This window comes from Oncorhynchus clarkii, chromosome 20 (assembly GCF_045791955.1).
Source record: "Oncorhynchus clarkii lewisi isolate Uvic-CL-2024 chromosome 20, UVic_Ocla_1.0, whole genome shotgun sequence".
NCBI classification, from domain to species: Eukaryota; Metazoa; Chordata; class Actinopteri; order Salmoniformes; family Salmonidae; genus Oncorhynchus; species Oncorhynchus clarkii.
Genome location: NC_092166.1, coordinates 14271205 through 14292548, shown reverse-complemented (window position 1 = coordinate 14292548; position 21344 = coordinate 14271205). Strand labels below are relative to the sequence as shown.

The following is a 21344-nucleotide window of genomic DNA, read 5'->3' as shown; positions in this document are numbered from 1 at the left end:
TCCGTCTGATTTCTGAAGGGATTAACGGACCAATCATGAATATTGAGAGACCGCCTGTTCGCTCACTGGGAGCAGATCACCGTCCGCTCGTGGACTCACTCCGTCTGAAGCTGGGCTGGCTGCCGTCAAACCATAACAGTACAGAATAAAACGGAGAACAACAATACAGGAGAAAGTTACTTTACTTTTTATGACAAATGTTTCCGACAGCTAGTCAGTCGGGTCAGAGGATGCGCTCAAGCTAGCCGATAAAAACTCCACTCTATGGTGAAGGAAGTTTCTGATACTGGATTTTAGTCCACTAAACTCAAGCTTGTTTAGCTGTGGGTCGTTGTGCCTGGTCAATTTAAGTCGGCACGGAAGGTGAGTTTTTTCAACTGTGGTGAATTGCATCTAAATAAGATATCACCAAGATCTTTCCAGGTAAATGATTGACCTTGTCATGATGTTTTTTTGTCCTGTCATTGATACCATGTATTTTCTGTCACTTTTAAATTAATTCGTGATAGTGCGTTATTATCCTGTTTGGTTCAATTTAAATGCCAGGGGAATTCTTTCAAAGTCAAAAGGGTAATTCATCCATGTGTGATGATAGCCTATTACTAAGTTGGGTGCTTAGTAATAGATAATTATTGTCCTTTTACTTAGTTTTATTAACACGTAAAAGAACTGGACAAATCCAGTGCCTAATCATTCTGCAACTGATTATAAAGAAAACGATTTCGGGTAGGCCTATTAGAATACATTTACATGTAGCCAAATCCCTATTTTATTTCCTATAACCTCTTCATCAAATGTCTTTGATGACAACAACACTTTTATATTGTCAGTACATGCCAGCCACACACAGGCTTCTCATGTACTGATGGCCTATTTCCATTCCAAAGGATTATCCTACGCAGTAATCATTGGATAAAGAGTACAAAGTGAATTGAATCCACTACTTTAGGTATCCTATGCCTAGTGAGACTATTTTACCAGAGGCAACAAACAATGATCCCTTTTCCTCATTAGGTTCCAATCAGACTTTTCCTCTTTGCCTTGCCAGCCAATGGAGGAGGAAGAGGTCCATATCACACAAACATTGGCTCCTGCCAGCTCTCCGCCTCGGTCAAGAGCCTATGATGACTGGGGCCTCATCCTGAGTCTTGTCCCCAAGCCCAGCACATTCTCTCCCTCCTCTCCCTCACTTTCCCCTCCGCCCCTCCCTCCTCCAGGCTCTGCCGTCTATTCCCTGCAGTCCAAGGTGAATAATCTCTCCCAGAGAACCGGAGGGAAAGAGAGAAAGAGGGAGAGGGTGAGGGAGGACAATATGGCCTCAGAGCTCCAGGTAGAGGGACCTGTCTCATTCCAGGCCCTGCCCAAGCAGAAGGGCCGCAGCAGGGGGGAGGTGCCACCGCCTGTGCCCTTCCGGCACTTTGACCAGAGGAGGAGGTCCAGCAGTAGTGAAGACGAGGTAGAGGAAGAGGTGGTGGCCAGGGTACAGCTCCACACCGACCCGACTGAACCACAGAGGGAGAAGGAGAGCTGGGGTGCCATGGGGAAGGGGGCAGAGAAGGGGGAGAGGGGAGGCCCCGCAGGGAGTGTGCCGGGGCAGCCTCGCGGTTTGGGGGAGGGGGCCAGCTTGGAGAGCTTGGAGAACATCCAGTCAGACAGCACCAGCGCAACCAAGGAGGACCCCCCTCCTTCTTCAAAGCCCGCTCCTGCATCCTCCTCCACCTCTTCTAACTCCTCTCACAGACACTGGGCACCTCCTAAAGGATTTTGGAGGGTAGCACGCCCAGAGACTCTGGTTCTGAATAGAGTGAGCACTCAGTCTACTGTGGGCACTCAGACTACAATGCCCATACTCTCGTCTTTTGTACGTTTGAAGGATGAACCCCCTGCGAATGCCACCCTCTCAGGGCCCCAGAGTAAGTCAAGACTGGCTTCTGTGGATTCTGTAGACGAGGACAGGGACGAGAGTGAAGGGTGTTGGAACATGCTGCGTTCGGACAGCCTGGACTGCTACCTGGAGAGGTGTGATAAGAAAGAAGCGAAGGAGCCTATGGATCCCGTGGGGGGGCTGTGGAGGGCGGAGAGCTGGGAAAGTGTGTGTTCGCAGGAAGGGACGCTTTCGCTGGGGGATACAGTGGACGCCAACCAGAGAGCAAGAGGGCGGTCAGTGAACAGACGAAGGAACACCAAGAGAGGAGAGGAGAAAGGCGGCGTGGACATCCCATACCTCTGTGTTGACCAGATAGACAAGAGAGATGGTATGAAGTTCCAGTTTAGAAAATACATCTTGGTACACCTTGTTGTAAAACAGTCCGGGTACTTCAAGAGGTAAATTCAATAAAAAAAATATCATATTTACCATGGCTGCATTTACATAGGCAGACCAACATTTTTTTCAAGTAATTGGTCTTTTGACAAATCATATCAGATCTTTTCACATCAGAATGTTTTTCAGATCTGATCTTGTTGGTCAAAAGACCAATTAGTGAAAAAAAAAAATCAGAATTGGGCTGCCTGTGTAAATGCAGCCAAAGTATCCCATTCTGGGCCTCTCATGGTTTAAGAACATGGTAGAACATGTGCTGTGGGACAAAGTGTCCATCAAGAGTATGGGAGGTAAACAAATCACTCTTTGGAACACAAATAATTTGCTCAATCATGATAGGGTTGGGGAGGAGGGCTTAGTTGCACGTTTTGCATGCACCTCCTTTTCAATGGAATAACAATTGTTTTGTAAGCAAACCAGGCGTAATTGATTAGTTCAATCCAGGAATTATAAAGCATATCAATGTGTGCTTACAACTGTGATCATGTGTCAGATGAATTACTGTAAATTGACCTTGAGATACAGATACAGAGCTATGCATTCTATTTCTGTCAGCACTTCCCACCATCAGGAGCACTTAGAGGAACAGATGTGCTGGTGTTGTGTAGCTATTTTTTAGCGCTGTGTGTGTGTGTGTGTGTGTGTGTGTGTGTGTGTGTGTGTGTGTGTGTGTGTGTGTGTGTGTGTGTGTGTGTGTGTGTGTGTGTGTGTGTGTTATGCTTTGGCTAGTTCAACCTATTCTATTCAATTTGACTGAAATTAAATTACAAATTTGACAGCTCAATGTGCTTTTTTGAATTGAATAAAAGCTTCTAAATTGCTTTCGACACCTCATGCGCTTTCACATTGAATAGTGGTGGGAAGCGATGTAGCAGCAGCAGCCTATCAGAATAGTTGGAGGCATGGCATATTGGGGGCGAGGCTTTCAGTTTGTTCTTTTTGCCCACCCATGAGAGTGAATGTCATTCCAGTTAATGTGGTCTATAGTATTTGTTATTCAAACTAAAATGTGTATTTGTCTACATTTGTAGTGATACATGCATAAGTACATCTGATACTAAAGAGCCAGATAAGGTTACTATGTTAAGGTAGACAATGCTTGATTGAGGCTACTAAATATGGGTGCCTTGTGAAAATAATATGTTTGGAAACATTATTTAAAGTTATTGAACTAACTTCATTTCTTGATTTACAAGAAATGGATTTTGATTGCTTCTAATCAAGTTTTTATTGTCACATGCTTCGTACACAACAGGTGTAGACTAACAGTGAAATGCTTACAGGCCCTTCCCAACAATGTAGAATACTATAAAAAATATAATTAAAATGTAATTTAAAGTAACACGAAGAATAAATACACAATGAGCAATGATAGCTTGGCTATATACATGAGTACCAGGACTGAGTTGATGTGCAGGGGTAGGAGGAAATGGAGGTATATATGTACATATAGGTAGAGGTAAAGTGACTAGGCAACAGGATAGATAATGGACAGTAGTAGCAGTGTGTATGTGTTGGAGTGTCGTTGTGAGTATGTGTGTGTGTGTGAGTCCGGTGTGTGTGCGTCAAGTCAAAAAGAGTTAGTGCAAAAAGGGTACCGTTTGCTGTGCAGTAGCAGAGAGAACAGTCTATGACTTGGGTGGCTGGAGTCTGACAATTATTTGACAATTCATCCTCTGACACTGCCTGGTATATACGTCCTGGATGGCAGGGAGTTCGACCCCAGTGATGTACTGGGCCGTTCGCACTACCCTCTGTAGAGCCTTGCGGTCAGATGCCGAGCAGTTGCCATACCAGGTGGTGATGATATTGTTCAGGATGCTCTCGATAGTGCAACTGTAGAACCTTTTGAGGATCTGGGGACCAATGTCAAATCTTTTCAGTCTCCTGAGGGGGAAAAGGTTTTGTCGTCCTCTCTCTACAACTGTCTTGGTGTGTTTGGACCATGATAGTTCGTTGGTGATGTGGACACAGAGGAACTTGAAACTCTCGACCCGTTCCACTACAGCCCCGTCCATGTTAATGGGGACCTGTTTGGCCCGCCTTTTTGTGTAGTCCATGATCAGCTCCTTTGTCTTGCTCACATTGAGGTTTAATGTTGCTTGTCTTGCTCACATGCATGGTTCAGTGTTGCTTGCCCTCGAAGCGAGCTTAGAAGGCATTTAGCTTGTCTGGTAGGCTCGTTTCAATGGGCAGATCTCGGCTGGGTTTCCCTTTGTAATACGTGATAGTTTTAAAAGCCCTGTCACATCTGAAGAGCGTCAGACCTGTGTAATAGGATTCGATCTTAGTCCTGTATTAACTCTTTGCCTGTTTGATGGTTGTAACCCAATTGAATACCTTTGGGTAATTCCAAATTAAAAAGTGAACTTGGAACAAGGTGAAAACATGGGTTGAATTTACATTAAATATTAGTTTGTATTTGTTATTTATTAGGTTTAACCAAAGGGGAAAAGTAAGTTAAGTGTTGAAATAAATAGGTTGCAACTTGAAATATATGTTAGGTAATAATCAAATAAAACAGTTGGCATTGAATCATATATTTGGTTTCAACAAATGTAGTATTTTTCAATTGAGAAAGCCTAACTCATTTACTTGTAACCAGTTGAAGTTAAAAAAAATAGGTTGGTCCACAGTATTTTTTGTTTTACAGTGCAGTGCACTGAGTGCAAGGCATGATCAGATGATAATGTTTTAATACCTCTCTGTTCCTGCCGTTATGGCGTTTATGTAAGGCCCATGAATCTGACAGGCATTAGGAGGATCAGAGATGAACTTGGGGACAGTCCATGGGTTTGATGTGGGGCTTATGGAAACCTTTATGGTTGAGTAAAGCCCTTTATGGTTGAGTAAAGCCCTTTATGGTTGAGTAAAGCCCTTGGCAGTTTGGACCTGCATACACGCTTTAACAATATTTATTTGCATTACAGATGCGTGAGGGTCCATTTGTATTGCATGGAACTAGGTTTGGAAAGCTTTATTTTAATGGGTAAAGTTCTGTTTTCAGTGTCTCCAGATGCATCTGCCTCCTGGAACAATGAGTGGGATTTAACCATTCCACAACAGGAGCTGCTTGAACTTCCCGGGTAAGGAATATCACACTAGTGTCTGTCTACATAGAAAAGTGGTAAGTGTCTGAGGTGAGGAACCATCTTTTTTAGGGATCATTTTTGCCCCCTAAATATTCTTTGACTGTAAAGCAGTCAACTATCCTGTCCAATTTGTTTTGCAGATTGAAACATAAGCTATGTAAAGATGCTAATATTAGCATATAATATCAGATCACACCTCTCCCATGAAACTGGAAGTAGAGGTTAGGTAGCCTAGTGGTTGGAGAGGCGGGCCATCAACCAGAGGTTTGCCATTTCAAATCCGGCATCCGGCTCCTTACTGGAAAAATCTGTCAGGAAGTGAGCTGGCAACAAATCAAATCCTAGATGCCATTGCCTGCCATTGTGCCCTTGAACAAGTCGCTTAACCCCCTACAACAACAGATCCCCGGGCGTCCAGTGTGAAAGCCCCCCGCACCTATCCAAAACCTGTATATGTACAGTTGAAGTTGGAAGTTTACATACACCTTAGCGTAATACATTTAAATTCAGTTTTTCACAATTCCTGACATTTAATCCTAGTAAAAATTCCCTGTCCTTTTTCAGTTCTGCCCACAAATCTTCTATGGGATTGAGGTCAGTCCTTTGTGATGGCCACTCCAATACCTTGACTTTGTTGTCCTTACGCCATTTTGCCACAACTTTGGAAGTATGCTTGGGGTCATTGTACATTGGGAAGACCAATTTGTGACCAAGCTTTAACTGACTGACTGATGTCTTGAGATGTTTCTTCAATATATCCACATAATTTTCCTCCCTCATGATACCATCTATTTTGTGAAGTGCACCAGTCTCTCCTGCAGCAAAGCACCCCCACAACATGATGCTGCCACCCCCGTGCTTTATGGTTGGGATGGTGTGCTTCATGGTTGGGATGGTGTTCTTCGGCTTGCAAGCCTCCCCCTATTTCCTCCAAACATAATGATGGTCATTATGGCCAAACAGTTATTTTTTGTTTCATCAGACCAGAGGACATTTCTCCAAAAACTACCATCTTTGTCCCCATGTGCAGTTGCAAACTGTAGTCTGGCTTTTTATGGCGGATTTGGAGAAGTGGCTTCTTCCTTGCTGAGCGGCCTTTCAGGTTATGTCAATATAGGACTCGTTTTACTGTGGATAGAGATATTTTTGTACCTGTTTCCTCCAGCATCTTCACACGGTCCTTTGCTGGTGTTCTAGGATTGATTGGCACTTTTTGCACCAAAGTATGTTCATCTCTAGGAGACAGAATGTTTCTCCTTCCTGAGCCGTGTGATGGCTGTGTGGTCCCATGGTGTTTATACTGGCCAGGCACGACTCCAAAACCATCATTAAGTTTGCAGACGACACAACAGTGGTAGGCCTGATCACCGACAACGATGAGACAGGGAGGAGGTCAGAGACCTGGCCGGGTGGTGCCAGAATAACAACCTATCCCTCAACGTAACCAAGATTAAGGAGATTATTGTGGACTACAGGAAAAGGAGGACCGAGCACGCCCCCATTCTCATCGACGGGGCTGTAGTGGAGCAGGTTGAGAGCTTCAAGTTCCTTGGTGTCCACATCAACAACAAACTAGAATGGTCCAAACACACCAATACAGTCGTGAAGAGGGCACGACAAAGCCTTTTCCCCCTCAAGAAACTAAAAAGATTTGGCATGGGTCCTGAGATCCTCAAAAGGTTCTACAGCTGCAACATCGAGTGCATCACTGCCTGGTACGGCAATTGCTCGGCCTCTGACCGCAAGGCACTACAAAGGGTAGTGCGTACGGCCCAGTACATCACTGGGGCTAAGCTGCCTGCCATCCAGGACCTCTACACCAGGCGGTGTCAGAGGAAGGCCCTAAAAATCGTCTAAGACCCCAGCCACCCCAGTCATAGACTGTCCTCTCTACTACTGCATGGCAAGCGGTACCGGAGTGCCAAGTCTAGGACAAAAAGGCTTCTCAACAGTTTTTACCCCAAAGCCATAAGACTCCTGAACAGGTAATCAAATGGCTACCCTGACTATTTGCATTGTGAGCCCCCCCCCCAACCCCCCTTTTTTACGCTGCTGCTACTCTCTGTTTATCATATATGCATAGTCACTATAACTATACACTCATGTACATACTACCTCAATTGGGCTGACCAACCACTGCTCCCGCACATTGGCTAACTGGGCTATCTGCATTGTGTCGCACCCACCATCCGCCAAACTATTTGCATTGTGAGCCCCCCCCCCCCAACCCCCCTTTTTTACGCTACTGCTACTCTCTGTCATCATATATGCATAGTCACTTTAACCATATCTACATGTACATACTACCTCAATCAGCCTGACTAACCGGTGTCTGTATGTAGCCTCGCTACTGTATATAGCCTGTCTTTTTACTGTTGTTTTTATTTCTTTACCTACCTACCTACCTATTGTTCACCTAATACCTTTTTTGCACTATTGGTTAGTGCCTGTAAGTAAGCGTTTCACTGTAAGATCTACACCTGTTGTATTCGGCGCACGTGACAAATAAACTTTGATTTGATTTGAGACTTGTGGAGGTCATACATTTTTTTCTGAGGTCTTGGCTGATTTCTTTTGATTTTCCCAAGATGTCAGGCAAAGATGCACTGCGTTAGAAGGTAGGCCTTGAAATACATCCACAGGTACACCTCCAATTGACTGAAATGATGTCAATTAGCCTATCAGAAGCTTCTAATGCCATGACCTCATTTTCTGGAATTTTCCAAGCTGTTTAAAGACACAGTCAATTTAGTGTAGGCAAACTTCTGACCCACTGGAATTGTGATACAGTGAATTATGTTAAATAATCTGTCTGTAAACAATTGTTGGAAAAATGTGTTCTGTCAGCCACAAAGTAGATGTCCTAACCGACTTACCAAAACTATAGTTTGTTCACAAAAAAATTTGGTTGAAAACAAGTTTTAATGACTCCAACCTAAGTGTATGTAAACTTCCGACTTCAACTGTAAATATGTTTGTCTTTTGGAGGAGTTGGGTTAAAAGTGGAAGTCAAATTTCAATTGGACCTTGTGTGCAATTGACCAATAAAGTGAAGTTCTTTATAAATAATAAATACGAGCGTTACAAAACTAAGCTGGATGCGTACACAAAATCTTCCTCCATTCTCCGTACATACAGGAATGGATGAGTGTGTTGTCGACAGGGATCATCCACAGGCATATCATACTCTTTTGGCTACTAAAGCACATAGAACATAGGATCAACTGGAAGACAGGGGATGAAGTACATTACGGAGGTTAAACTCGCCACCACGCCCCAGTCCAATCGGCTATTACATAAGAAGGCTTAGCGTAGAAGACTGACATTCAGAGCTCCATTCTCTTTAACTCTATCCGTAGGGCATATAATGTTCTCTGGATATGTAACTGTGCAGGATCAGCTCGGTACAAATGAAGGCACCAGATGTGTGGTAGCTTCGCAAACCACCTGATCTTGCAAGTTTACATGGATATTCGCTACAAGGGAAATAGCGCAGAGGCAATTGGTCTGGTAATTATGAGGCTAGATGTGTGGTGCAGGGAAATGATTCAAGACAAAATAGATTTCAAATTATTTCAGGGCTACACAAAATGTGGACTTTGACCTTATCTGTAGACCTGAAAAATTATTAGGAACCTCGTTAATCACATCAGCGATATGCTAAGAGACGTTTAATTCAGCAAGCCATGGATAGTACAGCAATATTGGACTACTGTCTGGTTGCCCCCAACCTCAACCCACCCATCTTTTTCCCCCCTCCAGTCATTTCAATCGTTTGGGTTCGGATCCCACTGCTACCACCAATTGTATACGGCCAGGATTTAGTAAAGGGTAGGACAACTTCTTTCTTCAATGGTGAAGGATTAATATCATAGAGGTAGATAGAGGGCGCACTTGACCCAAAGCCTGCTTTAGCATGGGCAGCACCCAGCAAGGGCAGCACCATTGAGGGCTTTCACCATTTGAAGTAGTCAACTGGGTGGGGCTTGCTATGGGTTAACAAAGAATCACAGAATTCCATCTAGGTCAGCAGCTTTATACCTGTTCAGACAATACACACTCCACCACAGTAGGTGGTGGTATGCACCTTTTTAGTTTATTTATGAACTGCTAATACACTCATAGAAGTATAAGAATAACACATTGAGTATTTTAAAATTGAGATGGACAGCACCATTGGGGGCTGTCACAGAAGACGCACCTTACAAAGTTAAAAGGTGTGCTATTTTTCCATATCTACAATAAATAAACAAACATGTAACCACTTCAATCGCTAGCTCAAAGACCACCCTGATCCCAAATCCTCCCAACAAACGATCCCGCAGGGTGATTACGTCCTCTCCTGTCGAGAATTGGTACGACATTTCTATCACCTTCCCTATTTCTATGTCTCCCTCTCCAATTCACCCTCTGTCTCTGTGTGATTGACAGCTCACACTTCAACACTGAGGAACTTCCTCTGAGCCCCAGACATGAGCAGGCCATGCTCCTGCTGGAGAGGGCTCGGTTAAAAGCCCGCTTCAATCACGCCAAAGGGGAACGCCCTCAAACCCGCCGCTCCCATTCTGCCCAGAGATACAACCCGTAAGTCAGCTGTATCTGCAACTCTGTTGATCTCTATCCCCCCTATTAGTCTGGCTACCTGATCGTCTGTCTGTCTGTCTGTCTGTCTGTCTGTCTGTCTGTCTGACTACCTGATCATCTATCTGTCTGTACATTAGTCTGACTACCTGATTGTCTGTCTCTGTCTGTCTGTCTGTCTGTCTGTCTGTCTGTCTGTCTGTTAGTCTAACTACCCAATTGTCTGTCTGTCTGTCTGTCTGTCTGTCTGTCTGTCTGTCTGTCTGTCTGTCTTTATATTCCATTCTGTATAAGTGTGTCCACCCCTTCCTACATCTCTCTCTCCTTTCAGTTCTTAATTTCTCTCTCTGTCTTTTTCTTTCTGTGTGATTGAAAAAGCTGACATTATGTAACTTCCAATGACTGATCGTTTCAGAATCATAACTCTGGTTTCTGATTGGATGTTCCACAAAGATGCAGGGAGTGTTATATAGTATGACTTATGTAACCATGTTGATGACACACACCATGATGTTTCAGTTTCTGTAATGGGTATTTTGTTCTTGAAATCCCCTCTTATATCAGTGGGATGCATTCACAGCAAAGGGTATTAGGAATACTGGCACTCACACACACATACACGGATTACTCATGTGCTTTCATGCATTTGTGTCAGCAGAAGTACTTGTATTTGTGACTATGAACATATGTACAGGCTGTGAGTAAGAATATGAAGTTATTATTATTATTTTATACAGTGTTTAGTGTGTTTCCCTGTTCTATCCAGCAAGAGGCAGCAGTCTGGGATTGATTCAGCACTGGTCCAAAAGGCTGTGGCTGTTAAACCCAAGGAAGAGCTGACAGCCCCTCCCTCATCAGGTCCACTCCTGGTCCCACAAAGCAGAGACCTCTCCCCTGGGGGGCACAATCGTCGGTATGGTAACTCACCCACAAGGGTGCGGTTTGAGGATGAATCAGAGAAGGAGGCAGAGTCTCGCTACCTGGATCGGGTGAGGGAGCGTGGGCGGGCCACGGGACAGAAATCCAAGGGCACTCTGGAAAAGAAGGCGGAGTCTAGCATAAGCATTACAGGCCTTACTCCAGGAATGGAGGATGTTGGTTTCACGAACGCTGCATCTACCCAGGTAACAGAGGTAGTGGTGGTGTTGAGGAAATGTGAGGCTTGTGGATCCATTCTTAGGGATCCTCCAGTGCCCGAACCAGAGACTCAGTCCGGCAATGCGGAGGAGAATCAAGGCAGGAAGGTCTCTCGCTATGGCCCCCCAGCCCAATCAGACGGGATCCCCCAACCAGATCAGCCCAGCAGCATCCACCCCAAAGCGGCTGGGGTCACCTTCGGTGAGGTCCTGATTCTGGGAGAGGATAAAGAGGGCGGGGCCGGGGGTGGAGTGGGGGAGAGGTCCTCCGGTTTTGGGAAGTTGAGGAGGCGCAGCAGGAAGGGAGAGAGCCGGCTGAAACGGGTCGGCTCGGGACATGGCCCCTATGGTGCCTCGTGGGCCCACCGTCGAAACTCCAACCCCAGAAACAGGGTCAACGTGTGCAGGCGAGCCGTCACCTTTGCTCTAGGCAGTCCTGTAGCTCTGGACCGCCCTCTGGTGGGAGCCTCCGGAAACAGCAACCCCAAGGATAGTGACGCCCCCACCCCGCCACTGCCCATTAAGTCAGCTCTGAAGTCAGGCTGCAAGAGCAGGGCGAGTGGGCAGCGTGTGGTAAAGCTCCTGCCCTCGGTTCAGTATCACCTCATCAACCTGGATGAGGGGGCAGGGGGAAGCCCACAGCATGACCTCATCACCACAGAGCATCATGGGGAGGGTCCTATCTCTGCCCCCTCAGGGTCTCCCCCTAACGCCGCCTTAGTCCCCTGCATCCGACCATCGTCCCTCAGGTACTCCCCTGCAAGGATCACCCCTGACCTCCCCCCTGCGGAACTCTGGGAAACTGCTGCAGATGGAGCTGGTGAGTAGATAGAATGTATTGTGTTGGAAGGAACTGTAGACTTGATGTGATGTGCTCACTGAATGCTTCTTTCAGTTACACACATAAAATGTCTTCCAGGTCTGGCGCTGAGCGGAGACGTGTGTCGAGATCTGCTGGTGACTCTTCCAGAGTGCCGCCCTGCGCTGCGCTGCTTGGGCGTGTCCCGAGCAGAGGACCTGAGGGCAGAGTTATTGAGAGCGGAGCACCTGAAGGCAGAGGCTCAGTGGGAGGATGGCCAAGAGGGGGCTCGGTCAGTATGGATCCCACCACTAACACCAAATTCAAGTCAGACCCATATACAGTGGGGAGAACAAGTATTTGATACACTGCCGATTTTGCAGGTTTTCCTACTTACAAAGCATGTAGAGGTCTGTAATTTTTATCATAGGTACACTTCAACTGTGAGAGACGGAATCTAAAAAAAATCACATTGTATGATTTTTAAGTAATTAATTTGCATTTTATTGCATGACATAAGTATTTGATCACCTACCAACCAGTAAGAATTCCGGCTCTCACAGACCTGTTAGTTTTTCTTTAAGAAGCCCTCCTGTTCTCCGCTCATTACCTGTATTAACTGCACCTGTTTGAACTCGTTACCTGTATAAAAGACACCTGTCCACACACTCAATCAAACAGACTCCAACCTCTCCACAATGGCCAAGACCAGAGAGCTGAGTAAGGACATCAGGGCTAGAATTGTAGACCTGCACAAGGCTGGGATGGGCTACAGGACAATATGCAAGCAGCTTGGTGAGAAGGCAACAACTGTTGGCGCAATTATTAGAAAATGGAAGAAGTTCAAGATGACGGTCAATCACCCTCGGTCTGGGGCTCCATGCAAGATCTCACCACGTGGAGCATCAATGATCATGAGGAAGGTGAAGGATCAGCCCAGAACTACACGGCAGGACCTGGTCAATGACCTGAAGAGAGCTGGGACCACAGTCTCAAAGAAAACCATTAGTAACACACTACACCGTCATGGATTAAAATCCTGCAGCGCACCCAAGGTCCCCCTGCTCAAGCCAGTGCATGTCCAGGCCCGTCTGATCCAGATGAGAAATGGGAGAAGGTCATGTGGTCTGATGAGACAAAAATAGAGCTTTTTGTTCTAAACTCCACTCGCCGTGTTTGGAGGAAGAAGAAGGATAAGTACAACCCCAAGAACACCATCCCAACCGTGAAGCATGGAGGTGGAAACATCATTCTTTGAGGATGCTTTTCTGCAAAGGGGACAGGACGACTGCACCGTATTGAGGGGAGGATGGATGGGGCCATGTATCGCAAGATCTTTGCCAACAACCTCCTTCCCTCAGTAAGAGCATTGTAGATGGGTCGTGGCTGGGTCTTCCAGCATGACAACGACCCGAAACACACAGCCAGGGCAAGTAAGGAGTGGCTCCGTAAGAAGCATCTCAAGGTCCTGTAGTGACCTAGCCAGTCTCCAGACCTGAACCCAATGGAAAATCTTTGGAGGGAGCTGAACGTCCGTATTGCCCAGCGACAGCCTCGAAACCTGAAGGATCTGGAGAAGGTCTGTATGGAGGAGTGGGCCAAAATCCCTGCTGCAGTGTGTGCAAACCTGGTCAAGTACTACAGGAAACGTATGATCTCTGTAATTGCAAACAAAGGTTTCTGTACCAAATATCAAGTTCTGCTTTTCTGATGTATCAAATACTTATGTCATGCAATAAAATGCAAATGAATTACAAAAAAATCATACAATGTTATTTTCTTGATTTTTGTTTTAGATTCCGTCTCTCACAGTTGAAGTGTACCTATGATAAAAATTACAGACCTCTCTCTACATGCTTTGTAAGTGGGAAAACCTGCAAAATCGGCAGTGTATCAAATACTTGTTCTCCCCACTGTATATGTTTAATGTGGCTCTGGTTCCTTTAAATGGTGTCTTATTCTTAATCTGACAGGGAGGCAAGACTGCCTCCTCCTGGTACTGAAGCATACTGTAACTTCAAGCTCCACAGTTTGTTCTGTCAGAGGGAGCTTCAAGAACTCTCTGATGGGTGGATAAGTGCAACACTGTTAGCTACTCTGTGATAGATTGCATTAGTACATTTGGCACCATACAGTTTCTCTGTAATATATCTTGCAAGAATTGAACTGTGCGTTGTAATCCCTAAGTGACAGATTCAATCGAACATAAACCACTGTTCACGCTTACAGCCTGCTTTTTTTTTTACATACAACTGACATGTTTTGCTCTGTCTGTATGTGTTGGTGCCTTGTGTAGGAGGTCTATGGCAGAGCGGGACGGCAGACCCAAGCTATCTCTGCGACGGTTCTTCTCCTCCATCGGGCTGCACAGTGTGGGCAGGCTGGTGAAGGGAGGGCGCTCCAGCAGCATGGAACAGCTCAGCATCTCAGCGCCGCGGGCCAGCTCCACCTCACCCAGCCCCACCCACAGCCCTCACACCAACACCCGCCTGCAGAGGACCCCCTCACTACAGGCCCTGCACACAGTAAGCACCAGCTATTCAGTTCAGCTCAGTTGAGTTATATTCAATCTAGTTCATTTGAGTTCAGTTACATTTATTTATATTCAGTTCAATTCAGTTCTGTTAAATGTTTCCACTAACTTATTTGTCTAGGAACAGAAATGCATATGCCACTTTACTTTTACACTATTCTTTAACATTTTCATATTGAGATGCAATTTTCTTGGCTAACATTCAAAATACAAGAGACTCTGGCCGTGCCTGAAATCTGTCTTGCCTACTACTACTGCATAATGTCTACTAATCTAACTACATACAAATTAGAACGCGTACTGTTTAGTAAAAACGAATGCAGTAAGCAATGAATATCAGCGTACTAGGCTCATCTTACTGGGAATGCATCCTTTATTGCACAATTGCACAGTCTTTCATTTTGGTACAGAGCCTCACCTTCTCTGATTATCAGCTGTTGTCAGACACACGTGGGTCTTGAAAGACGATTCTCTTCCTCAACCGTGTGCAGCAAATTCTACTAGATGAAAATCCAAAATGAGTATGACATCCTGGCATTTAAAGCATATTGAATTTTCTATTTTTGAAACTCACAAAATGCTTACTGTTTAGAAAGGAAAGTTAGGTATTCAGACACCACCTCTGTCTGTGAATGTCAGGATTCAGGAGACAACATCACCTGCACGGATGATGACCCCTGTTGCAATGTCCCTAATAAATACAAATGTCCTTCTCTGTCACCAGGTGTCCCCACTGGCCCAGCTTCGGAAAGCCTCCTCTGTGCAGAGTCTGGAGAGGAGAGTGGAGCGTTCTACCATTCTGGGAGAGGTGTCTGTGCCTAACAGCCTGGCACCCAGGTACTGCGTGTGTGCGTTTGTGTGTGCGTTTGCGTTTGTGTGTGCGTTTGTGCGTGCGTGCGTGCACACAGAGAGAGAAGGGAAAAATAGATTTCTCATTTCTCATTCAGGATACAATAAGGAACATAAATACTAGGACCGAGAATAATGTCATCCTTATTGACACAACACTACAAATCCAGGCATCTTTCCAAAAGCTCTTGAAGTGATGTCATCTAGACCATATTTACACTAAGCAATGTTTGACTTGGCAAAATGCCTTACGTATATAAAAACAATATAGCTAGATTATTGTAAGATCCCATTATCAATAGGAAACTGACAAACTGCCACTCATTTCTCATGAAGGTAAATTACCCCCACTACATTTCACTGAAAAGTCTCTATATACTATTTCTACAGGATGATCCAGAGAGCCCTGAGCGTGGAAGATGTGTTAGCCCCTCGGGTGGTGCGTCCCATGGGTCCAATGGGTAGGGTCGTCCAGGCCTTCCCTGATGGGACCCTCTGGTTGGAGCTCACCAGACCCCCTAACGGCCCTTTTGGGTTCGTCATCTCACGAGGCAAAGGTCGACCGGTCACAGGTATATTAAAGCACTATTACTGTATAACTGGGTTCCATTAGTTGTAGCCTACATTTTAGTGTTGTGGATGTGAGGGTGTACAGTGCATTTGGAAGTATTCAGACCCCTTCACTTTTTCCACATTTTGTTACATTACAGTCTTATTCTAAAATGAATTACATACATACTACAATGTTCCTTATCAATCTACACACAATACCACATTTTTGTAAATGTATTAAAAAATGAATAACAGAAATACCTCATTGACATAAGTATTCAGACCCTTTGCTATGAGACTTAAAATTGAGTTTAGGTGCATCCTGTTTCCATCGATCATCCTCGAGATGTTTCTACAACTTGATTGGAGTTCACCTGTGGTTAATTAAATTGATTGGACATGATTTGGAAAGGCACACACCTTTCTAATGTAATGTCCCACAGTTGACAGTGCATGTCAGAGCAAAAACCAAGGAAATGTATGTAGAGCTCCAAGACAGAATTTTGTCGAGGCACAGATCTGGGGAAGGGTACCAAAAAACGTCTGCAGCATTGAAGGTCCCCAAGAACACAGAGGCCTCCATCATTTTTAAATGGAAGAAGTTTGGAACCAACAAGACTCTTCCTAGAGCTGGCCGCCCGGCCAAACTGAGCAATCGGGGGAGAAGGGCCTTTGTCAGGGAAGTGACCAAGAACCCAATGGTCACTCTGACAGAGCTCCAGAGTTACTCTGTGGAGATGGGAGAAACTTCCAGAAGGACAACCATCTCTGCAGAACTCTACTCTCAGGCCTTTATGGTAGAGTGGCCAGATGGAAGCCACTCCTCAGTAAAAGGCACATGACAGCCCACTTGCAGTTTGCCAAAAGTCACCTAAAGGACTCTCAGGCCATGAGAAACAAGATTTTCTGGTCTGATGAAACCAAGATTGAACTCTTTGGCCTTAAATGCCAAGCATCACATCTGAAGGAAACCTGGCACCATCCCTACGGTGAACCATGCTGGGGGCAGCATCATGCTGTGGGAATGTTTTTCAGTGGCAGGGACTGAGAGACTAGTCAGGATTGAGGGAAAGATGACCAGCGCAAAGTACTGAGAGGTCCTTGATAAAAACCTGCACCAGAGCGCTCAGGACCTCAGACTGGGGCGACGGTTCACCTTCCAACAGGACAACGATCCTAGCACACAGCCAAGACAATGCAGAAGTGGCTTCAGGACAAGTGTCTGAATGCCAGAGCCTGGACTTTAATCCGATCTAACATCTCTGGAGAGACCTGAAAATAGCTGTGCCGCAATGCTCCCTGTCCAACCTGAGGTTGGCGTATTGCTGCAGAATGCTGTGGTAGCCATGCTGGTTAAGTGTGCCTTGAATTCTAAATAAATCACTGACAGTGTCACCAGCAAAGCACCCCCACACCATCACACCTTCTCCTCCATGTTTCATGGTGGGAACCACACATACGGAGATCATCCATTCACCTACTCTGCGTCTCACAAAGACACGGCGATTGGAACCAAAAATCTCAAATTTGGACTCATCAGACCAAAGGACAGATTTCTAATGTCCATTGCTCATGTTTTTTGGCCCAAGAAAGTATCTTCTTCATATTGGTGTCCTTTGGTAGTGGTTTCTTTGCAGCATTTCGACCTTGAATGCCTGATTCACACAGTCTCCTCTGAACAGTTGATGTTGAGATGTGTCTGTTACTTGAACTCTGTGAAGCATTTATTTGAGCTGCAATTTCTGAGGCTGGTAACTCTAATGAACTTGTCCTCTGCAGCAGAGGTAACTCTGGGTCTTCTTTTCCTGTGGCGATCCTCATGAGAGACAGTTCCAGGTGACTACCTCATGAAGCTGGTTGAGACAATGCCAAGCGTGTGCAAAGCAGTCATCAAGGCAAAGGTTGGCTACTTTGAAGAATCTCAAATATAAAATATATTTTGATTTGTTTAACACTTTTTAGGTTACTACATGATTGAGTCCATATGTGTTATTTCATAGTTTTAATGTCTTTACTATTAATTCTACAATTTAGAAAATAGTTCAAATAAAGAAACTCTTGAATGTGTAGGTGTGTCCAAACTTTTGACTGGTACTGTATATTAATTAGCAAAAATTTCTAAAAACCTGTTTTTGCTTTGTCATTATGGGGCAATGTATGTAGATTGATGAGGGGAAAAAACGATTTGATCCATTTTACTATAAGGCTGTAACATAACAATGTGTGGAAAAAGTCAATGGGTCTGAATACTTTCCGAATGCACTGTATATTCATTAAACACCTAATGGCAGGGATTTTAGGTGGGTGTTTTAGAGGGCATTTTACCCGAGTGTGTAATGACATACTATTTAAGGATTTTAAATTGACATATTCTTAGTGTTTGCACCATTACCTATTGTGCCCTCCCTCCCCATCTCTCTCTCTTTCTATCTCTCTCTCGGCCCTTCCCCCACCCCTCTCTCTTGTCTCAGGTGTGTACGTGGAGCAGGTAGGGGAAGGTACTGAGGAGGGCCTGTACTCTGGGCTCCTGGGTGTTGGGGATGAGATTCTGGAGGTGAATGGGGAGACAGTGGCTGGACTGACCCTGGATCTGGTGACACGCCTCATGACCCGTGACAGCACTGCCTCTATCCGTGTCCTGCCACACCGTCGGAACCATCGCTGAGCAATGGAATATTCCATTATCCATTTAAATGAAAAAACACACTGGATACTGCGTCATGATAATGTCATGACGAAAACTTGAGAATGGAAATAGGCATAAAGAGATATTTTTAACTCAGGGAGAACAAAAGGAAGGACATAATACATCTCATTTTCTATTATTAGGCCTAATCTTTGAAGATTCAGGCAAATGTTTGTGAATCAAAACAGATAAAACAATGTATAAAGAAAATGTTGCACTGAAGATGCAAGTGAGATGATCTACAATGCCTTCAGAAAGTATTCATACCTCTTGACTTATTCCACATGTTGTTCCTGCAGCCTACATTCCAAATGGATTATATTGATTTTATTTTCTCACCCATCTACACACAATACCCCATAATGACAAAGTGAAATCATGTTTTTAGAAAATGTTGCTAATTTATTGAAATGGAAATACAGAAATATCTTATTTACGTAAGTATTCACAACCCTGAGTCAATCAATATATGTTAGAATCACCTTTGGCATTGATTAGAGCTGTCTCTAAGAGCTTTGCACACCTGCATTGTACAATATTTGCACATTATTCTTTAAACAATTATTCAAGCTCTGTGAAGTTGGTTGCTTGACATTTTCAAGTTTTGTCATAGATTTTCAAGTAGATTTAAGTCAAAACTGTAACTAGGCCACCCAGGAACATTCACTGCCTTGGTAAGCAACTTGGTAAGTGTATTGTTGGCCTTGTGGTTTAGGTTATTGTCCTGCTGAAAGGGGGATTTGTCTCCCAGTGTCTGTTGGAAAGCAGGTTTCCTCTAGGATTTTGCCTGAGCTTAGCTCTATTCCATTTATTTTTATTTAAAGAAAACTCCCTAGTCCTTGTCTATTTATTTTACCTTTATTTAACTAGGCAAGTCAGTTAAGAACAAATTCTTATTTTCAATGACGGCCTAGTGGGTTAATGACAGATTTGTACCTAGTCAGCTCGGGGATTTGAACTTGCAACCTTCCGGTTACTAGTCCAACGCTCTAACCACTAGGCTACCCTGCCTATGACAAGCATACCCTTAACATGATGCAGCCACCACTATCCTAGAAAATATAAAGTGATGTGTCGTATTGGATTTGCCCCAAACATAACACTTTGTATTCCGGACATAAAGTTAATTTCTTTGCAACATTTTGGGGTAGTTTTACATTAGTACCTTAATGCAAAAATGATGCATGTTTTGGAATATGTTTATTCTGTACAGGCTTCCTTCTTTTCACTCTCAATTAGGTTAGTATTGTGGAGTAACTACAATGTTGTTTATCCATCCTCAGTTTTCTCCTATCACAGCCATTAAACTCTGTAACTGTTTTAAAGTCACCCTTGGCCTCATGTTGAAATCCCTGAGTGGTTTCATTCCTCTCCGGCATCTGAGTAAGAAAGGACGCCTGTATATTTGGAGTGGCTGGGTGTAGTGACTGGGTGTATTGACTGGGTGTATTGACACACCATCCAGTGTAATTAATAACTTCAACATGCTCAAAGGGATGTTCAATGTCTGCTTTTTTTTTTACCCATCTACCATTAGGTGCCCTTCTTTGCAAGGCATTTGAAAACCTACTTGGAATTTGTGGTTGAATTTGTGTTTGAAATGCATTGCTCGACTGAGGGACCTAACAGATAATTGTACGTGTGTGGCACAGAGATGAGGTAGTCATTCAACAATAATGTTAAATGCTATTGCACACAGGGTGAGTCCATGCTACTTATTATGTGACTTGTGCTGTTAATTAAGCACATTTTTTACCCCTGAGCTTATATAGGCTTGCCATAACAAAGGGATTGAATACTTATTGACTCAAGACATTTCAGCTTTACATTTTTTGTGAATTTGTAAAAATGTCTACAAACATAATTCCACTTTCACATTATGGGGTATTGTGTGTAGGCCAGTGACACCAAATCTCAATTTAACAAATTTTAAATTAAGGCTGTAACACAACAAAATGTGAAAAAGGGGTGTAATTTCTTTCTGGGGTGTGAATTCTTTCTGAAGGTACTGTAAATAAAGACTGTATAATGATTATTGTGCGTTTCACAATAAATAGCCTATTGTGTCAAAGGTGAAAATGACATCTGTTTATTATGAATTGCCAGTTGCCTTAACTTGCACTTACTCTATGCACATTAGGGCCTTATATTTGGTAATTTACCCCATTTCTGTGCAACCCACTAGTCTACCTTTTCCCACCACAAAGCCTACCTTGTCATAACATGAAGGAATCAAATTGCAAACTTTGTCGAAAAAGCTCATTCATAGTAGGTCTACTACCAATGTGGTAAAAATCGATTCTCAAAAGTTATTCAACATTTAGGTATTTTATGTTATTCTTATTTGTTTTGTGTGGCAGTGTCTCATTCTGCGATCACGTTATTGACTTGAATGAAATTCGTTGGGAAATAGGCTGTTTGTTTTTCTCTTTTTGCAGCAACAGCGTTCTCAGTCTGCTTCACCACTATGATGCTTGTGACCAGTGATCTAAAAGCACGTGATATTATTTCGGTCGTGACAGTCAACTTCACAAGTCGCTAAAACAGAGGAAGGAATTATCAGTGCAAGTGGCTCAGGTGTCTCCAGGTGTTCTGTTTAACTTTACCTGATTAGGTTCTCTCCGCAGTTTGAAACTTATAAAGGTTTCTGAATATTAAATGTCTCTCAACACGTCTTTGTAGAATACACATATAGTATTGGCCAAGTGTTTTAACCTAGGCCTAGTTAAGCAATAAGCCTATATCCACCTCTATTCTACGGAAGCCCTTAAGCCAGCGTTTTACAAACTCGGT

The 21344-nt window shown here is 44.1% G+C and overlaps 1 protein-coding gene across 2 annotated transcripts; it reads left to right on the top strand.

Annotated features, from left to right (window-relative positions):
- Nucleotides 1-1697: 1697 nt before the first annotated feature.
- Nucleotides 1698-20585, top strand: LOC139375970 (uncharacterized protein KIAA1614). 2 transcript variants are annotated; one of them, XR_011627867.1, is made up of 10 exons: nt 1698-2255; nt 5331-5409; nt 9847-9999; nt 10763-11952; nt 12052-12223; nt 14228-14456; nt 15189-15301; nt 15704-15885; nt 17645-17766; nt 18337-18402. XR_011627867.1 is itself a non-coding variant. In XM_071117958.1 (9 exons), exons 1-9 carry the CDS (start codon nt 1841-1843, stop codon nt 18528-18530), a joined length of 2727 nt encoding a protein of 908 aa, XP_070974059.1. In that variant the 5' UTR covers nt 1698-1840; the 3' UTR covers nt 18531-20585. The 2 variants fall into 2 exon arrangements, 1 of the variants encoding a protein (XP_070974059.1); XM_071117958.1 differs by lacking the exon at nt 17645-17766 and having other exon boundaries at nt 18337-20585.
- The last annotated feature ends 759 nt before the right edge of the window (nt 20586-21344 follow it).